General features: G+C 40.8%; 1 protein-coding gene across 1 annotated transcript in view; it reads left to right on the forward strand.

The window, feature by feature from the left end:
- The window catches only part of SENP6 (SUMO specific peptidase 6), a 68,931-nt gene that overhangs the window by 1,004 nt on the left and 48,480 nt on the right, over positions 1-19,447 (forward strand). Inside the window, exon 2 of the mRNA XM_026051277.1 lies at positions 15,351-15,444. Coding sequence (XP_025907062.1) covers positions 15,351-15,444 — 94 coding nt within the window. The remainder of the gene's footprint in view (positions 1-15,350; positions 15,445-19,447) is intronic.

The following is a 19,447-nucleotide window of genomic DNA, read 5'->3' on the forward strand; positions in this document are numbered from 1 at the left end:
GGGGCTCGCGCGCTGCCCGGGCGCGGGGCGCCGCGGGGATGGCCGCGGCCATGGCCGCGCTCGCGGAAAACAGACCCTTCTCACACCCTTTTCATTTATTTATCTATTTATCCCGCTCCCCGTAAACCTCTCGATTCTAATCCCGGCTGCGACTCGATTCTGCTTAGCTGTGGAGCTCTAGCAGTTTAACTGCTGCCTTTTTTTTTCTTTCTTTTTTTTTTTTTTTTTTAATCTGCTAACGCAGTCTTGCAAAATTTGCCGTCAGCGCATGTAGACTATTGACACAGGCAAATAGTCCGCTAAGCCCGTACTGGGATATTATGAAGGGGGTGGGAGGTGGTGGGGGGGGACATGMGAAAATGAAATAAATGGCTCTTGGTGCATGGAGTTTTATTCAAGTTGGCGGTAGCGGAGTTGAGTGTGGAGGGTTAYGTAGCACCGAGGTCGTGCAGAACGCACCCCTGGCAGGTTTGTGTCGCTGTGAGATTTGGGGGGTTCTGTTCTATTACTCGAGGCTCTGGACTGGGGGTATCCTGTGAGCGAAACGCTACGTTGCTTTGGATAATTAATCTGAATTTTTGGATGCTCAGAAACCGCTTCTGCTTAATAACTGCCATCGTGTACCTCCATTCTGTCTTTAAAAGCCTTTGGCAGTGACKTGCGAACGCCTCCCTTTTGCTTTTCCCGGCCTCTCTCCGGATGAGCCGGTGGGATTTGTGCATCCTGCTGGAAAAGGGGAAGGGTCGGGGTGAAGGCCGCGCGCTGCCCGGCCAGGTGCCTTGCACGAGAGGGTGTCACAGCCCCGCTCCGTGCTCACATGGGCAGCGCCCGCACGTTTTTATGTCTGTTTGGTGATACCACCTTGACACCATCATTCCCAGTGGAACTTTGCTCTTCAGTAATCAGGGGACCGGGTTTTCAGCTAAGGYCTTTTATCTGGCTGTTGTCAGGGGACTTGACAATTTCAGGGCTCATAAAGACTGTAGGACTAATAAAGACAATTTTAGGACGGTAAGAACTGTAGAAGTGTGAGGGCGCATGTGTGTGAGGAATTTTGTGTGGCAGGAACCTCATGTAGATGGTGGTGGCAGAAAGTTTTTGAGGTGGAGCAAGTCCAAGTGGGCTGGTATTCATACCACGGCTCTTGTAAGAGCAGGTTAGCTTTGTACTGGTTTGGAGAGAAGGAAAAAGGAGGCTTTCAAATGTGATTTACAAAGGTTCTTTTAAGGGGTGTTAACTTTACCAGAGAAAGTCAAGGCTCAGAAGATGTATATGTGTTTTTCTTGGTAATCTGGAGAGACAAGAGCACAAGAGYGGCCTCGGATATCAGAACTGCCATTATCTGTGGGTCTGGCTTGAGACACACGTGTGAGGGTCATACTTGTGAAACAAGTGTAATGTGGCCCAAAACAGGGATTAAAAATGTTTAGAGTAGGAAATATTGCAACTTGCACTGCAAGGTCAGAATTAATCTGTGGGTCTGGTGCTGTAACTCGTGCATATATAGACTGTATCACAGACTCTCTTATAGCATGTGTGAGCAAAAACTAAGAGGGTATTTTCTTATGACTTTATATTGAAGACTGATAGAGGAGAGGGGAAGAACTCCCTCTCTCCATCCCTGTCGTTAATTTACAAAGCAAATAAGTTATATACCAAATGGATGTTGGTTTTGTCATTGTAGTTGAAGTCAATGGGATAGGACCTGTAATTGAAAAACATATATATGTGTGTGTATATATATATAATATATATGTATATGTATACATATATGTATGTGTATATATATTATATATATGTGTATATATGTTCACAAAATTTTTGGTGCTCTCATGCTTATGTTGACTATCAGTAAAACATAAGATTTATTCAGATTAATACTTGAGRTGAATATTACTTCTGGGTGTGATATTTTTTCAGATTTTTCAGGGTTTGATTTCAACAATCCATTAAAATATTACTTTTCTCTCATTTAGCGTAGCAGAAGTTACCATTGTGAAATATGACTGTCAATATGCCATTAAAACGCTTCCTATTAATATTTTTATTCTCCAATTAAAACAAAATGATATTTCTGAGAGGAAAAAAAACCTGTCCCTTGGGTAATTTCTCTCTTCCCTTTCTGGTAGTGCCATTCTCCAGCACAGCTATTTGCACTCATGTTCAGTTTTTGTCTAGTTCTACCTTTTGTGTAGTTACACAACAGATGATGTATTATGTAGCTTGTCTTATGGGGAGTAGGAGGAAGGTCCTTGGAACTGTAATGTCTGACCCCTGAAAGCACCATTTGTTACCTCTCTGGAGCTTTTAGTATGTTCATAGCTATCAGCCACATTGATATTGACTTGCATGTTTGCTTTTCTTGAAACGTCAGGACTGTCAAAATACAGGAGACTTGGAAAGACACCATATTTTTTTTTTCTCATTAAACCTAGGCTGAATTTACTTTCCTCCAGTGAGGTTCCAAAATAATGGACAGAATATGCAGCAATTCATGTTAATGAAAGACCCCTCAGGCATGGGAATTCTTTCCTGATTTGGGGAACTGAAGATTTAACAGAGTTTTTTTACATCTGCGGGAATTCCTGTGGTTTTTAATTGATAGTCAGACGTTAAGTATAACCCAGTTATAGACATTTCTTTTTGGATTTAGGATGGGAAAAYGTTCAGCATTTGCTGTAGAATGGCAAGTGGCGTGAAAAATGGTGGGAGCTTCTTTTATATTCTAGCTCTTGGGGTATTACTGAGCAGCAAAGAGATTGTCGTCCTTTTCTCTGATCTTAAAGTTTCTCTTCCATTATGGTTTTAAACAGATAGCAGGCAGACTTTGAAGTATTCCTCAATGTGGTCATTCTCCAGAAGAAAGAAAGGAGAAACATAAAATCTCTTCCTGTCTTCTCATTCTTCCGACGTTTACAGCAGGGATACCGAGAAAAACTAATTTTGAAGTTTCTTTCTSAGAACCTCTCTTTGGGGAATGTTGTTAGTCCCTACGTTCAGGGCTGTGGTGACATTTCYGTGCATTCGCTACTGGAATTTACTCAATTTTCATTCCATTTACTTGGCTACAGGTTCCCTAATAATAATAAAGGTGTTTGGATTGTGCATTAGCAGCAGGAGAAGGGTTAGAATTGTCCACTGGAGAACTCAGGGGGACGGCTCTGTTTTTTCTATTCCACTCCCATGTAAAGAATTGTCTTCCCAAATCTGATGGTGGTGGGTTTCTCTTTTCTTAAAAGGGAGCTGAGGTTGTATAGTGTGTATGTTAGTTCATAGAGATTGAGGTTGTCATTAAGCAAGGTGATCGGTGTTTCCTGCTTTTTRTTTTCTTTTTTATTGAGAAATTCGGACACGAATGATACAGATTTGGAAGGCAGAGTGGAGTTTCATGTTCAGAGAAAGCCCTTGAAAATTTTCCACCTGCTATGACTCATTTTTCTCTCAACACTGAAATTTAATTATTGTTTGTTTCAGTTGTTTCTGGACCAGTGTCTGGCACTTCGTCTCCCGCTGGAGATGTGTGTGAGGTTGGGACTGAGCGGAAGGGAAGTCTCAAGGATCATTCACCTTCTTCCATGTCTTTATCGTAGCATAAACTCTTTTACTTTATGAAATGTACTGCATGTTGTGAGTACCTGTCTCGTCTTCAGACCCTTCAATGTCCAGATTTGTCCTGTTCCTTTCTTCTGTCCTTTGGGACTAGGTTTCTACCTGAAAGTGAGAAATGCACAACTCTTTCMTGGCTTATCTTATATAGGAAGCCTCATTCAGCATTTTCTAGCACTTGGTTTTGGTAGCAAGGACTTTTTTTGTTGGTAGGTACTTCAGCCTTTTGATGGCTAAAAAGGGGGAGGAAGGGGGAGGGATTAGAAATGCTTCTAGTGATATTTTTATATCCTTTCCATAAATAGAAATACAAAAATATTATTGGTGATACAAATAAAAGCGGTGGCAATGTATGGTTTGATACATTTGCAAATGTATCAGTTGCTTGCTCTAATATTCTTATAAGCATCCTATTTGGATAGGATCACCCTGTGCCCCATGCTCTGGCTGTCCCTGCTGGAGCAGGGGGGTTGAACCAGATGTTCTCTAGAGGTCCCTTCCAACCTCAACCTATCTGTGATTTGCTCTTTTGCTTCTGCTTTGTGTACACAGATAGCACATATAATGGGATATTGTTAATGTTTCAATAATTTTGGCTTTTATGACTTGTTTCTGGAGGATGCTGCATGGATTTCAGTATCATACTCCATTTCACCTTCTCTGCAGAATTGCACCCTCTGTAATTGTCTGTAATTGAGASAACTGAGGGACACCCAGGTGTTTTGTTTTGTAGTAGATCCTATTGTGCGAGACTGGTGCCAAACTCTATTACCATTCACAGTGCTACGTAAGAATATGATTTTTTTGTGAGTCATCTTTCAGTGTCATTTTGTCTCCTCCCGTTCCCCCAGTGGAGATCTCAAAGATAAACAGCTTAGAAATTTTGGTGGAATTTGGTTGCATTTATATAAGGCGTCAATCAGTTTGCCACTAGCACAGGAGAGGGATGCAGGTGTGTGTGTGTCCTGGAGAAAGGAGTGAGGGAGCATGTGGGATCACTTCCCATAATCTAGGAGACCAGGGGAACAGGATGTAAAAAGATGGAGTTGTCCTGAGAATGAGGCTGTASAGATGGAAGGGATAAGTTATTTGGGATGGGAGGGAAGAGACAACTGTAGCTCCTTCCTTATTCCATTGGGGAAAAGGCAGATTGTACCAACCTTCACCCATGTTCTTTGCCACTGTTTTAGCACCTGTTTAATTTCAAATGGTAGTGGTGTTCTTACATAGGCTCGTCTGGTTTGTGCCTGAAGYTAATAATTTGCCCAGTGCGTTAATTTTTCTCACTACCTGTACTCATTATAGAGTGAAAAAAGCACATGTTCTTATATTGCCTGATTGTTTGTGTTTACCAGCAGAGTACGTGGGATATGTTCAAGTGAAGTTCATCTTAAGGAGCACTCGCATCAGCTCTAGACTGTGGTAAATGCAGAGCTGGTGCCCTGTATGRGCCAGGACAGTTGGCCGGTTCAAAGGAGTAAATGGCCCTTTCATAGCAGATCCGAGGACTTAGCAGTTCAGTAGCCTGTTGTTGGGTGTCACAAACCCAAGGGAATTAGCTGTAGGTTGGGTTGTGCATTTCCCCAACTCTTCAGAAATGGAAGATGTAAAATATTTTTCATTCTGCTGCTGAGGCCGAGAAATTTCTTTTCGTTTAGGAAGTATGGAAAAGAAAATCAGTTACTTAAATAACAGGTTAAAATCAAACTATGTGTTTCTTTTTTGTTTATTTGTTAAATCCCTGTGTAATCTCGTGACTTGAACATATAGGATGAAAGCTTTTTATGAGCTTTTTAATACTGCATAAATATAGTAGCTCATTACTGCCAGCATATATTCGTGAAGTGTCTTTTGAGTACTCAGAGTAAAATATAGCAAATACCCCAAAAGTGTATTTAAATTTTGTTGTAGAGCATAATCTCTGCATAAAACTGGAGACTGTGCTGAAGGGGATCCAGTCTTTGAATTAGAGCCTGGTATAAATTAGAATACAGAAGAGTTATTTCAGATTGTAACTAACAGGAATGATTAAGAGCAAATAATTTCTCAGAAGGGTTTGTTTTTTCTTTTTTAATCTATGATGTAATGTCTGCTGTTAGTTAAAGAAATAGCATTTAGGATGACTTGCCTGAATAATGTGTGGGGAGAGTTGTATTCTAATGATACATGGGCGTATTTCATTGTGAAAATGATTGTAGTACAGACGTAAGTACTGATGTCTTGTAGTTAATGTGCATCTAAGTAATTTGTAGCTCACAGATATCAAAAGTGAAAATAATCCTTTCAAAATAAACTGTCCGGCAAACAGTGCCGTGGTTTTGATGTGATACTTGTCTTGCACAGGGTAATGATCAATTGTGTGTACAGATTTCCCAGGGCAGCGARCTGTGTGAAATTGCCAAGGCCCCTCTTTTCTCCTCTGCTGCGAGCTCCATTTTGAGTGCGGAGCTGCCTGCCAGCGATTTCTCGAGCCCCGCCGGTGAGGAGAGGCTGAGTGCAGGGCTGCGATGGGCACAGGGATGAGGGGAACCTCGTGGGAGCCCCCGGCGCTKCTCTGCTGCCCTGTGTCCCCAGCGCCTGCGGGGTCCCGCTCTGTGCCCCAGCGCAGGCCCTCCCAGAAAGGTTGCACGTCCTGGGCACGTTCTTGCTGGGCTGGCGCTTGGCCAAGCCGGGTTCGGCGACGGGTGAGTGCAAGCGAGCGGGGAAAGCAGGCAGGCTCTGCAGGAGAGAGGAGCAGGACGGCTGCCCTTGCCCGGGGCCTGAGTGGTGGGATGAAGCTTAAGCTTCAGAGTAAGCGCTGCTGTGAAGCTGCAGCTTCCCTCTGCCCGGGGAAGTCCGGGCGTTTTACATAGGAGGTTGTAGCTTCCTCACAGAGCTGCCTCATAGAGAAGGTGGCAAGAAACAGAAGAGCAGGTTGTGGTTATTCTCAGCTTGGGCAGCAGGTCCTAAGAAGGGTTGGGTAACAGGCTCCAAGGTGGTCTAAGATGCTGTGGGAGTCAAGGCAATGTCTTCGAGCCCTCATCCAAGTCATTCTCATAAAAGAGTAGCTTGGAGTGATACACATTGAATTTAGGGGAGCTTATTCTGGGTGGTCCTGAATATTTATATAAAGAGAAGTCATGGTTCAGGAGCCTGGCGCAAAACCCTCCTGTCGCTGGCCCCGCTTTCTGACTGTAGCCGGACTGTGCTCTCCGTGGCACTTTTTTTTTTTTTTCTTTTTAAATAAGATTTGCCAAAAGGATGTTCTAGGCATAATAAACACTGATGGTATTTTGCTGACATAGTAAAACATAATGCTATATAACATGATTAATATTAGACTTAGAAATCTCTGCCTGCCAGAAACAGCTGCAAGAGTATTTGTTATTATCATGAAAATGTTTTCAATGCCATAGAGTTTTACAAAAATTCAAACTGCTCTTGTGCTTTTATTGATGTTGTAGAATATAATGCTATGTTTGTTTGGCATGTCCAGTTTTTATGGCTCATTTAACAAAATATGAATATGCTGCCGATGACAGAATTTAATATAGCCGCCTAACAGAAAGGTTATTCAAAAGCCCATCAGAGGAGAATTTGAACTATGCAGTGGATCTTAGATTTCGTATGTGCAATTGTTTGTAATTTCTAAGCTTGTTTCTTCTGGGAACACATAGTGCAGAACATGCTAATTTTATTTCTGACAGGCTTCACTGCTGAGCAGGTAGGATCACCTGCAGCTAAGCTTCTCCCAAAACTGGACCCCTGGAGTGGTATGATCCAGCTGGTTATGATTGTATATTGCCCTAGTAGTAGCTGAATCTTTACCTATGGGGTGCCAGGAAAAATCTGTCTTGCTCAAATAATCAATAAGTGCTTTGTCATGCAGCAAAACTGTTAGATGGAAGAGGCACCGCTCCTTTTTGCAACAAAGACCTGCTCTGTGCCCTGTGATAGAAAGGGCTGAGAGAAACTTCAAGCGGTTTCACGGCTCTGAGGAGGTTCCTGATCAGCACAAGCAGGTGTCAGGTTGGACTGGAGGTGGCTGAAGTTGATCTCCAGCTTGTCTCTAACTGGATGTTTGAGTGAGATTTCTTGAATCCAAGGCTCACAAATGGTGGAGTTACAGATCTACCATCCAGGTTTAAATATTGTATGGCCAGTAGCACTTCCTTGTCCTTGCCGCCTTTAAAAGTAATTGCTCATGAGAAAACGTTTGCTTTTCCATCGCCGTTAAAGTTCTCTCCTGACTCTTTAAAAATAAAGCATCTTTATTGATTTTTAGTCTGCTGCAGCTGAGTTACTGTTGCCAGTGTTCCTGCAGCTCCTTGTTACGACTAGCAAGGTTTGACACTTCCATTACCTAGAATATTGTTTTTAGTTTAATATTGTTTTTAGTTTAATATTGTATTTAGTTTAATATTGTTTTTAGTATAATAACCTAGTTACAACATTCTATTGTTTTAAATTGTATCATTTCAACCATTTATCTGTATTTTTTAAGACTACAGAGTGTGAACAATCCCTTTCTGTAGTGATGGAATAGAGAAAAGTGCACATATATAATTGCACTGATGTTTTTTGTTCTTGCAAGTTTTTGTGTATATAAAGGAAACAGCACTTTTCATTTTTATGCTTTGAGCTTATTATTTTCCCCAGTGCTACTTGCACCTTTGTGGGGTGGAATCCAGGAAGTTCAGATACCAAAATAGCGATGTCCGCGGGTCCCGTGTAGCTGTTGGAGCCTGGAGAGCTGTTCTGGGCATGAGGCATGCATTGCTTTTTCYATATTTTTCTCCCCTTAACAGGGACAGTGTCCTTGCTTTGTGGCCTTGCAGGATCTCTTTTACCTTGGATCAGTCACCACGTGTGGAGCCCGCGTGTAGCCACGGCCGGGCCTTGGCAACGTCCGAGCGCTCCGTGCCGCCGGAGCGGCAGCCCTGCGTGCCCTCCCAGGACCTCCTCTGCACTGCCCTGCTTGGCTCTGGCTGCCACTTAGGTGCCTGCAAGGCAGGTCGGCCTGGGAAGCTGAAGCGACAGAAAAACSATCCTCCGAAAAGGTCCCAGGGGAGCTCCCCTCTGTTGCGGCCACCTGCGAGGTGTTCAGGTGTGCAGGCCAATCCGGCCGACTGTCCTCTTGCAGGAGCAGGAGAACCAGCCCAGGCCAGAGGGGTGGCAGATGCAGGTCCTCGGCCCTTGCTGAACGGCGAATGCAAACTTYTTCTCTCACGGTAGAGTTTTTTAGGCTCTTGCACAGAAGCTTTTATCTTCATTCCAGCTTTTATCCTTTTTTCTTTCCCTACTCAAATACTTTTGAGATTTGCCTTTTTTTTTAAACTTTTTCTCTTGTTTAATCAAATTACTGGTTTTATTCCTTCTTGTAGCTTTCTTTTTTTTGCTATTTCAGAAAAACACCAAATGATTGAAAGCATTAAAGTGTCTTTTTTGTTTTGTTTTTGTTTCCTCTCTTTTAATTACATTCTGAGTTTTCTCTTCTGCTCTACAATTGTGCAATTGTGAGTTATTTTCTTACAGAAGAAATTATAAACCTTTCTGGGCTTTTTTTTTTTTTCCCCCTCTTGTATTTTCATCAAGGAGATAATATCTATCCTAAATCCTCTTGCAAAAACTGTGGGACAAATCTGCAAGTGTTAAGTAATATAAGTTCTTGTGTCTGTCCACCTTTTGCTATGCAGACGTAGTACTTCATCGSAACATGGAGTTCCAAGCGTTGCACCAAAGCTGGTGACCTTCTCTGTGTTGGTTGCCTAGTATTCCAGGTACTTAGGTCCTTAATCTTATTCTATATGTAACTCTTTCAGCATTTTCTAAAAATAAGTTGTTCTTTTTTTTATTGCTGCTGTGTATTCAGTTGCAAAAGATTTTATTTATTTTACTTTAATGAAAATGGATCCTACAATTGATAAGCTGGCCTAAATTGAGAAGTGTGTAATTCGGATGCTTAATAAAATGTTGAGTTTTCTTGCTGCATTTTGCTTAACTGATCTCGAATTTTGAACACTGGAAGAGATGATGTGTTTACTGTCACATACTGATTTGCCACAGAAATCACATTGTAGAAGTTTTAGTTGCCTGATATCTTTAAATTGACTTGTTAGCTTTATACCCTTCTGACTTTGGGGGAGTAAGTTTGCAATTAATGCATTGTTCCTAATTATCCTAACCTGTCTTCTAAATTTTCCTACCTTCTTCTTCCTTTCTGAATTTTTAGCATATCTCCAGTCTAGCTGTAGAGATCTTACTAAATAAAGCTCCATTGCTACAGATGGACATTTCACTTGTTTGCTTTTTTGCCTTCCCTCCCCCCCTTTTTTTTTTTAATCTGTTTCTGGGTCCTGCTTTTAAGCTTGTTTATTTCAGTTGTGCAGAACGACTGAGTAGGTGGCAGATTTACTGAGAGAGAGAAAATGAAAYGAATCTTTCAGGTCCATGATGCTGGAAGTGTTAGTGGTGATGGGGCAGTTGCTTTTGTTGTCTGCACCTGCATCTAGTCAGTGGTTTCAGTTTGCTCTTGGAATCCTGTAGGTTGGAAGCTCCGTCATGGGCGCTTGGATTCTGTGCGTTGGTACTGACCTCCTGCCCAAAGCAAATGCAGTTAGAGCAGGTGGCCCAGGACCTCGTTCCATCCCAAAAACCGCTCAAGTCACCCTGTCTCAGTGCTCGACCACCCTCATGACACAGTAAATAAATTCTGATGCAGGAGTAGAAGTTTCCTGTGCTGCAGCTTCAGTCAAGGGCCTCGCTTTGTCTTCTCGCCACCTTCCTGTTAGGTAGTCAGCAATAGGCTCTCCCTCTGATCAAAGAGTGCTCAAACCCAGCTCTCTCTTTCCTTGTATTTGCTCATGCTGCAACCCCATCCATCGCGACAGCCTTGCACAGAACTTGCTCCTGTGTGTCAGTATTTTTTGCATAGCAGGGGGTGCAAAGGTGACTGTAGATCTTCAAGGATGGTCTCACAAGGGCCAAGTGGAGGGGAAGGGTGCAGTGTCCTGCCTGCTGCCTGGCATCGTGTCCAGACTTGCGGAGTACACTGGCTCTCATCATGCAGGTGATTGATCAGGACATTGAGCAGTGTTGATCCCAGCGTTGATTCCTGAACGATGCTGCCAGCCCGATTGGTATTGACGGTCACCACCCTGTTACCCTGATGAAGAGCTGATATTCACCTGCATTATTGTYCATCTCTCCAGTCCACATCTCACCAAATCCAAATGGCTTCTTGGAGGATTAAATCCATAACCTTTGATTTTACCAGCGCAGTGTGAGGCAGAGAGCGTCCAGTGCCTCGGCCCTTTCCATGCCCTTTGTCACCGCAACCCCTGCCTCCCTGAGCCTCCCTTTCCTCAGTATCCCCTTTGCTGCAGATGCGCTTTGAGAAGCCCCTTCGAAGCACTTGTGCCTTGCTTGCTCATGCTGCCTTAGCAGCAGCAGCCTTGGGGGGGCCTCTGCTTCTTTGCTAGGAGCATTAGTGGTAAGGGCCAAGGAAACRTTAGTTGTGTCCTTAGCACTGCTATCTTCCTAGGAAAAGCCTTTTAACGAGACTGTAAAGAAAATATTTACTATACTTCAGGACTCTTCTCCTTTTCTCTATCTCTGTTGGTCCCTGTTAATACTTCTCACATACAGAAGTAAACAGAAAGTGTCAGGCAGACGTTGGCCAGTGCTCAGACGTGTGAGCTCTGTGTTCCCAAGTGCAGCCCTTTCCCACCGTGGTGCAGGAGCAGCTCTGCTGATGGGGATGGAGTCCTCAAGGGAAAACGCCTCTGGAAATGTGGGACCTTGGGCTGCAGACCACAGACAAATACATCTATTTTTTTCCAAATTTTATTTGCCTAGGCGTAGATGCTCTGTATTGATCATTGGCTTTCTGTTGATGCAATATTCTTGGAGAGGAGCTTTGTGTCAGTTACCTAAGGAATTAAATTACCTCCATATGTAGAAGAAGTTGATATTTTGTATAAAGAATTTACATGAAGCTTTTGCCTGTGTGCTTTGTGTAGGATCTCACTGTCAAGTTATGACTGCTCCCTACTTTCCATCAATGGAAATCAGTTTGACAGCTTTTCTGCAGCAAATTTAGGGAAGGGAAATTMAAGTATTATTTAAAACAGTAGATCTGTAAATCTTTACCTGTAAATGCAGGTTAGGCTGTAGTCCTGTGCAAGTTTCTTTGCAACATGAGTGATTAAACCCCTCTCTGTTCCCGGATGCTCCTGGCTGGTACAGAGTGACAGAGCAGAGCAGGGAACTGCTCCAGCCAAAGAAACAGTTGGTGTTGGCTCCTTCCCCCATTTTCCCCCAAGTCACTGTCGGCCAACTGCATTTCCATTCCCAGCACTGCTCCCAGCTGTGCCGGCCTGTGCGGTGCGGGAGGCGAAGCCGCCGCTCGTGGGAAGTGRGGGGGGTGCAGTTCACGCCACCCTGCTTCAAACCAGGCAACCGCAGCCTCACCGGGGCTGAGCAGTTGACCTGCTAGAGCCCATCATGCCAAAACTGGAAGATAAGAAGCTGTTTAGCAGGCAGCTGACCTGGCTGAGCAATAAACCAATAGGGAAAGCAAAGCGAATGATTTTGGCATAAAATTTCTGAGTGCTCGTGTCCTCTTTAGCAGTTATATGTGGTGRCTCTGGGCAGCCAACAGACTAGAAAAATGGTAAAGTTTGGTTTTATTTTTCTTTATGTAGTGGAAATGAATGAGTGTGTTTAAATAAATTTGCCTTTTTCCTAAGCACCATGGTATCTTTGTTAAGGTGGCTTAATTTGTAATTGTTTCCATGGTAAAAACTGTATAATATACTCTTCCCCCAGTTATATTGGCCTGAACAAAAGGACTTACCTGTAAAAATTACTTAGGTTTGAGTTTTATTTGGTTTGGGTTTTTTTTTTTGTGTTGTTCTGTAACTAGGGTTTTTTTTCAGTTATATCAGCTAGTTTATTAATAACATATCTCTGTTAGGAATACCAGTAGTTTTTTTCATTCCACACTCTTCAGGATACTTTATTTCTATAATAACAGTTTCTGTAAAAATGCTGGCAAACTTTTTTATGAACAGTTTCACTGTCTCTTCAGGGTGCRCCTTGGAGACAGATACTGAGAATGGTGCTTTCAGCAGCCTGATGACCTACAAAAGCTTTGATGTGTTGAAAGCGAAACCTTGAAGCCTTTACTGTTACATGTGGGGAGGGGGAAGGTTTCCATGATAATCCAGTGATTTATCTGAAAAGTTGTTTTTTGTGAGACTAATAAATGCATCTGCTGTCACACACAAAACAGTGAGAAATAGGAAATTTGTCRTTCTGGTCATGGCAGCTTGGGAGTTACATGAAGACCCCGTGTTGGAAACTTAGAGCAAATGCCTGCTACTTATTTATAAAAAGACTTCAGAAGGCCCCCAATATGCTGGCTTGGCCAAAGAGTAGTGTAGGAGGAGGTACTTGAAATAAAAAGTCAGTGTTCTTAAAGCTGAAGTTTTGTCAAATTAGGAAAATAGAGAAGAATTAAAAAGCTGGTGGATTAAATTTAAAATCTGGAAGAGGAAGCAGGGCTAAGAACATGCCACAGTCAATGGCTCTAATCTGTTGGTTAATAACATCTTTCCATGACAGGTGGAGCAGGCAGCTGATAAGAAACTAGGTATTTAAAAGGACAAAAGGACAGTGGGGGTGTTGGAGGAATTTCACATCAGGGAGCTTCATGACCATACTATCCAAATTGGTGGGAATGGAAATAAAGACCAGAATTAACTTCGTAATTGCCTTCAAAATCCTTGATCGAAGGCYCAGAGAAGCTGAGCTGCCATTGGATAAAATGGAACCCCCCCCCACAAGGAGTGACTATCAGCAAACAAAAACAGAAGAGAAAAGTGGACAAATTTGTTATTAGAAAAGGTGTCCGGGTGAATTCCCCCAAGGATCCGCATTAAGGTTGGTGCAGGTTTAAGGAAAGAGGTTCTGCAGTGAGCTGAACTCACGACATCATGAGCCTTGCTTGGATTACCCTTCAGAGTGCTCACTGCAAAAATGGAGAAAATGCCCAGGATTTGAGTTAAAAATTGCATGTTAAATTCMGTATGGGTACACATAATGTAAGAGAAAGAGTCCATAGGAAGAAGGATCTGTCCTGAATTGGTTGGACAGTGATTGACTCTACTGGTCCTTCAACGATCATGAATGAGAAGATGAGATTACAGTTTATGAAACGTTTATGAAATTGTCAGTGCAGTTCTCCATAGCAGTCAAGATAGCAAATCAATCCTAGGAATTATTAGGAAAGGAGTAGAGAACAGGACAGAAAATCTCATCCTGCCCCCATAAAAACTCACAGCACGTCTGCGTCTTGAGTATTCCATCCTGCTGGATTCCCGCTCTTCCTTCTGAAAGAGGACACAGTGCAACTACAAAAAGTTCGGAGATGAGCATTGAGGGTGATTTAATGCTATAAAATAGCTTTTGCATGAAGAAAAAGTTAAACTATGGTTTTTAGTTTGGAAGAAAAGATGACTGTGAAATGACAATATATAAAATCATGAGTGAATAGGGAGGGATTGCTTATTATTGTCTCATAATACAAGAACCAGAGGCATGGAGTACCAAATAGGATCAGCAGATGCCAGATTGAATCAGAACAAACAAAAGGAGATACTTACTCATACAGCACGTAATGAAGCGGGGGTGCTGTTTGCTGTGGGAGGCTGTTGATGGTATAAAGTAATGTTGATTTTAAAAAAGCTATTGTGAAGAAAGTCTAGCAAGGGCTGCTAAGCACAAAAACAAAAACCTCTGGCTCAGAGTGCTTGGGAGCTGGAAGCTGGGGTTGCCTCTGTGCTAAGCAGTGCTGGGTGCCCTGTTTTTGTGCTTTTTCCCAGGCATCTACTGACCACCATTTTCCTGCTGTTGTTTTTGGCTACCATATTGTCTTTTTCTTTCGTGGTGTCTGAATGTTTTACCAGTTCTGAAGAGAAAAGCATCATGAGACAAGATACAGATTACCCTGGAATCTAAGCTGCTACTTAATCTGTTTTACAGGATTTTAGTGAGGCAGCTCTTAATGGCAGTAATGAAGGCCCAGGTGAAGGGTGCCTTAAAGGGCATTGTTTCCTTGTTCTGCATCTCTGTAAGCTAAGAATTCCTCCTTTGCCTATAGTAGGAAAATCTCTGCACTGATGGATATTGCAGKGGATGGGTCTGTGATTTGATGTGCTATGGCCGCTCTCAGGGTATCCAGATTTTTATGTAATGTCAGGGTTAGCATCAGATTTCAATTCAGATCAGCAACAGATGTTGGATTATAAAAGGTATATTATGGTAAAATTGTGTTTGAAACTTTGAAAAACCAGCGGTTTCCTTTGCATGGAAAAAATAAGTCTGTGTTTGGATATTAGACTTCAAATAACATGAGGAGTCTYTCCTGCTCGTTTGTATAGTTCATATTACCAGAGGAATCTTTAATTTACAGATGTCTATATACAAGTCAAAAGCCTTGTAAAACTGCCTCAGTTCATAATTTGTAATTAAATAATAACCGCTTATATTAGTAATCAAGATGYTGACAGATACTTGTATTTATTTAGGAAAATGAGTCACTGTTCCATTGATTAACTTATATTGTCAAATGATAATTAAATATTGGCATCAACAGAGTAAGTACCCAGGCAAAATCCATACGTATAGTTTGCTCCTGTAGTTTGTGCTGATGAATATCTTGGCTTGAAATCAAGACTTACCTTAACTTGTTCTCATTTCAGCTTTGGATAGATCACAATCCAAGAGAGATGGAGGTTTTAAAAATAATTGGAGCTTTGATCATGCTGAAGAAAGTGAAGGAGACACAGAGAAAGAGTAAGATGCTTTTATCTAGGCTATTGTATAAGTGGCTSTATATAAAGAGATACCTTTTTGTAATTTGTAAATAAGCAACAATATATAATACTGTAAAGGCTTCAGCAGTTAAGAAAAATATTTTGGAATAATTGATTATTTTAGCAAGTATTTCCATATAAAATTACAATGTAATATGTAATAATGTAAAGTCCTCTATGAACATGGAATTTACAACACAGGGTAGGATACATTCAAGACTACTAGAACAATTACATTTCTTTCCTTTTAATGACCATACTACCCATCATCTCATGGTTAAGACTAAGGCATTTTGATAACTTTCAACATAAACCAAGGGAAAATTGGGCCTAAAAAATTGTAGGTTTTTCTGCCTTGTATTTATTCTCACAGAATGAAGTTAAGACTGAGTTTATTCCCTGTAGGTTGTTTCTTTACTATGTTTGGATCTCTACCAAAGCTTAAACCTACTGTGTGAAGTTAGAACAAATAATTTGTCCTTATAACATTTTATTGTTACTGGTATGTTTTCTCAACCTTATTGTTGTTTTATCTATGTATCTATCAATCTGTAGATACATACATAGACACACAAATTTCATGTATGAAGAATGCATAGGAAACTTAAGYATTTGCAAAATCTGTATTTGAGATCCTTAAGTGTCATTAAAATATTTGACACTGAAGTGGTAACTATTGTAGGACTGGGATCTTTAATTTTATGTTAGATTTGTTTGTGGTTCTCAGATACTTGGGTAYTGCAAGTGTAAAGAGAATGTTCTTTAGGGAGTAGAAACTGAATCCTGTAGTTAATACGAAAATAATGTTTGTGTGAATCTGCATTTTGACCTCTTTAGTAATTAATCTTAGGAGACCACCTCAGAGTACAAGTTTTTTGTAGATATTACTCTGCCAAACACTTTGTAGGAGGGGGATAGGAACGTAGTGGTTCACTGAAGATGAAGTAAAGCAAGGAGTTCACTGAGCGTGAAGTAAGTGCTAAGACCTTTTGTTAAAACAGAACTTTATYATAAATGAGGACCATGTTCTGAAGAGCCCTCAAGAATGTTTTGGTATGACAATTTAACATCCATTTCTGGCATATAGCAATATGRTTCAAGTGTAGCGGCAGATTAGTATTTGCATTTTACTTGTCTTGAAAAATGAGAATAATATGCATTTGCAAGTATAGTGATCTGATTCTTCTAAAAATGTACTGCTGTTTTCCCCTCTTTCCAGATGATCTAAGTGCACAAAATGAGAATAAATGTAGGGTAATGATGCTAAAAAATCGTTAGAAAGCTGATTTTAGGACATATTTTTTATATAATGATGTCTGATTTCTGTAGTATTTCTGAGTGGTTGCTCATTCTGTTCAATACTATTGCAGTTTTCCCATAGTGATGCATTGAAATTTTATTACCTTCCTACATAAGTAATTCTTATTTTATACCAGTGAATTACATAGACTCTTACATGTCTGCATAGATAAAATGACAGTTTTGAATGAATCTTASAAAAATTCATAGGATTATTTTAAACAGAAGATTTTTGCTTACCATTTTTCTGATAACCACTTAAGACAGTTCTCCCCACTAAGACTCTCCAAACAACGGTCTATTTTAAACTTCCCAAATATTTATGTTTGATAACACTTCCTTTTTTTCTGTTTTATTTTTCTTTTCCTTTTATTTTTCTTARTGACACTACAAACCTCATTTTCAGCACTTCTTTTAAAAAGTTTTCATATTTTGCTTTTCCGAAATACTTTTCCTTTGTATAAATATTGAGCTGGTGTAGTGATTGGAATCTTTAGAAAATCATCAGCTTGCTAATGAATTGTACTTCCTTCTCTCTAAATTTCACTTAACCTTTTTGCTAAGGGTTGCAACTTCAAGTAATTGTTCAGAACCCCCCCCTTGATTTCCTTTCCACTTCTCCTATTTATTTGGAGTATGTTGTGCGGTAAGTACATTTGAGGGACATTGTTTTAGTGTTGTTTTTATGAGCTGTGCTGCTGTTAATTAGCAGTGCCTATAACTTCATTTTCATGGAGACAAAAACTCTACTAATCTTGAGTAAGTGATTGTGGTGCCGCACATTGTAGCCTTGTGGATCTCAGCAGGTCCTTTTGCCCTAGTAATTAGCACACAATAATTTGGTTTTGAACTGGCCCTAGCATAGCATTTTGCCACTTAAAGGATGGGCTGTATCCTTAGATTAAACCTAGGAGGGCTCTGTGAGGGCTCTGTTAATGCCTTGGTTGCTTGGTACTTAATTGAAATACATTTGCAGCTCTTTGGAGTATAATACCAAGCATTCAACATCAATTTCAGCTTTGAGTTGTTTGTGGATAGTGCTGTGGCACGGTTCTTATGCTTCTAAACTGTAAACAAGTAAGTGAATAGGGATAAATAAATAGTATATTTTTCTGTTGAGTGCCTGAATTTAAATGCATAACTATAAACTCCACCTTGGAAAGAAGTCTTACTTATCTAAATCACTTAATCATATACATACATGATTTTGTATGAGTTTAGTGACTGTATATGACTTTAGTGACTTCAACTTGCATTTAAATGACTATATTCTAATGTGAAAGTCTCTATCTGTAGCTTTCTGTTTAAATAAAAAGTGAAAAATCATGGAGGGGCATCCTCCCTGAGCCTCTCTCAGTAATTTGAGAGGTTGCTCTCCGTGTGTGTGTGTGCGCGCTGTAGTGGAAGCACTTTTCCCTGTGTCTACACAAATGATATCCTTTAGGCAGGCAAACGGAGCCATGCGAGCCCAACATTCCTCAGTTGCTATGTATTTTGCTCTCTGAGAAAACAAACTTTTGGTACTGATGCATATATTTCATGTTCCGTAAAATCTAAAAATAATTTTTTTCTTTAAAAACATCCAATTCTCAAATATTTTTCTAGTCATGTCATCTAACTTGCATCATAAAAGTTGTTCTTGTTCAGTGAGATTTTGTGATTTTTCTTTTTCGGTGTTTTTCTCCTTTAGGATCTGTTACCCTTCAGAGGCCCTTGGTTATAGCAGTCTCAGTACTGTGGTCTTTTGGAGCCCTGAAAGTATAGACTCYATACAGGGACATGCTGAAACCGGCCCCAGTTTCTGTACAGTCTGGAACTGGAGCTGTAGAAGGAAAAGGGTATCAAGGGGTAAAGTGATTTTGTCCAGGTTATTGCAGTGCTGGATGCCCAGAGCTGCAAATTTTAATTTTAATGCCACAGATGGTTTGTGGGGTAGTRCATCTCCTCTCTTCACCTGTGCTTATGGTACTTCATAATTGGAAATTAGTGACCCATTAAGCCCCTAGAACTCTTGAGGTCTATAAGTAGAATACAACAGTGCCAGCAGCTAATGGTTATTAACAAYAAATTTCCATTATTCTTCCCATATCAAAACCAGCCCTGTGCATGTTCGTACCTAGGGAGGTTTCAGAGAGCTGGTCTTTACCTTATGACTCAAGAGCTTTGGTCTTTTACTTCATGCTTGAGCGTCTGTATTGTKTAAGAGACTATTGTAACATGAAGAGAAACCTTGAGCCTTGAAGTTTCTAGGCGTGTGTCCTTGTCCCTTCCCAAACTCCTGGCTACTTCTTGGATCTGCTGGCCGTAACTGCATGTACTGCTATTTTTCCTTTTAATTAAGAAAAGGAAGCCTCACAATTACGATCTGGCTGAAGGTTGTGTGGTCTGTTCTTAGCAAGCGAGGAGTGGCCTTGCCAGGGACCACGCTGAGTGTGTGAAGAGAGTAGACTGGATGGGAGAATGTGCTATTCTGATAGCAACTGGATCAGGTTATGATTATGGTCTTGWTTTTAATATTTAGGATTGTTGGGAAATAGCTTCTTCTTACTGAACAGAATGCACTTCCATATTACAAGTATTTTTAGGTATATTCTTTGAGATTATAATATTTGAGCATTACAGATATAGAAGTACTAAAGAAATGCATTTTAATGAGCAGTTGAACTAAATTAAATATGCTATTT

Source organism: Nothoprocta perdicaria, unplaced genomic scaffold, assembly GCF_003342845.1.
Source record: "Nothoprocta perdicaria isolate Ctin4 unplaced genomic scaffold, notPer1 scaffold_74, whole genome shotgun sequence".
Taxonomy (NCBI): domain Eukaryota; kingdom Metazoa; phylum Chordata; class Aves; order Tinamiformes; family Tinamidae; genus Nothoprocta; species Nothoprocta perdicaria.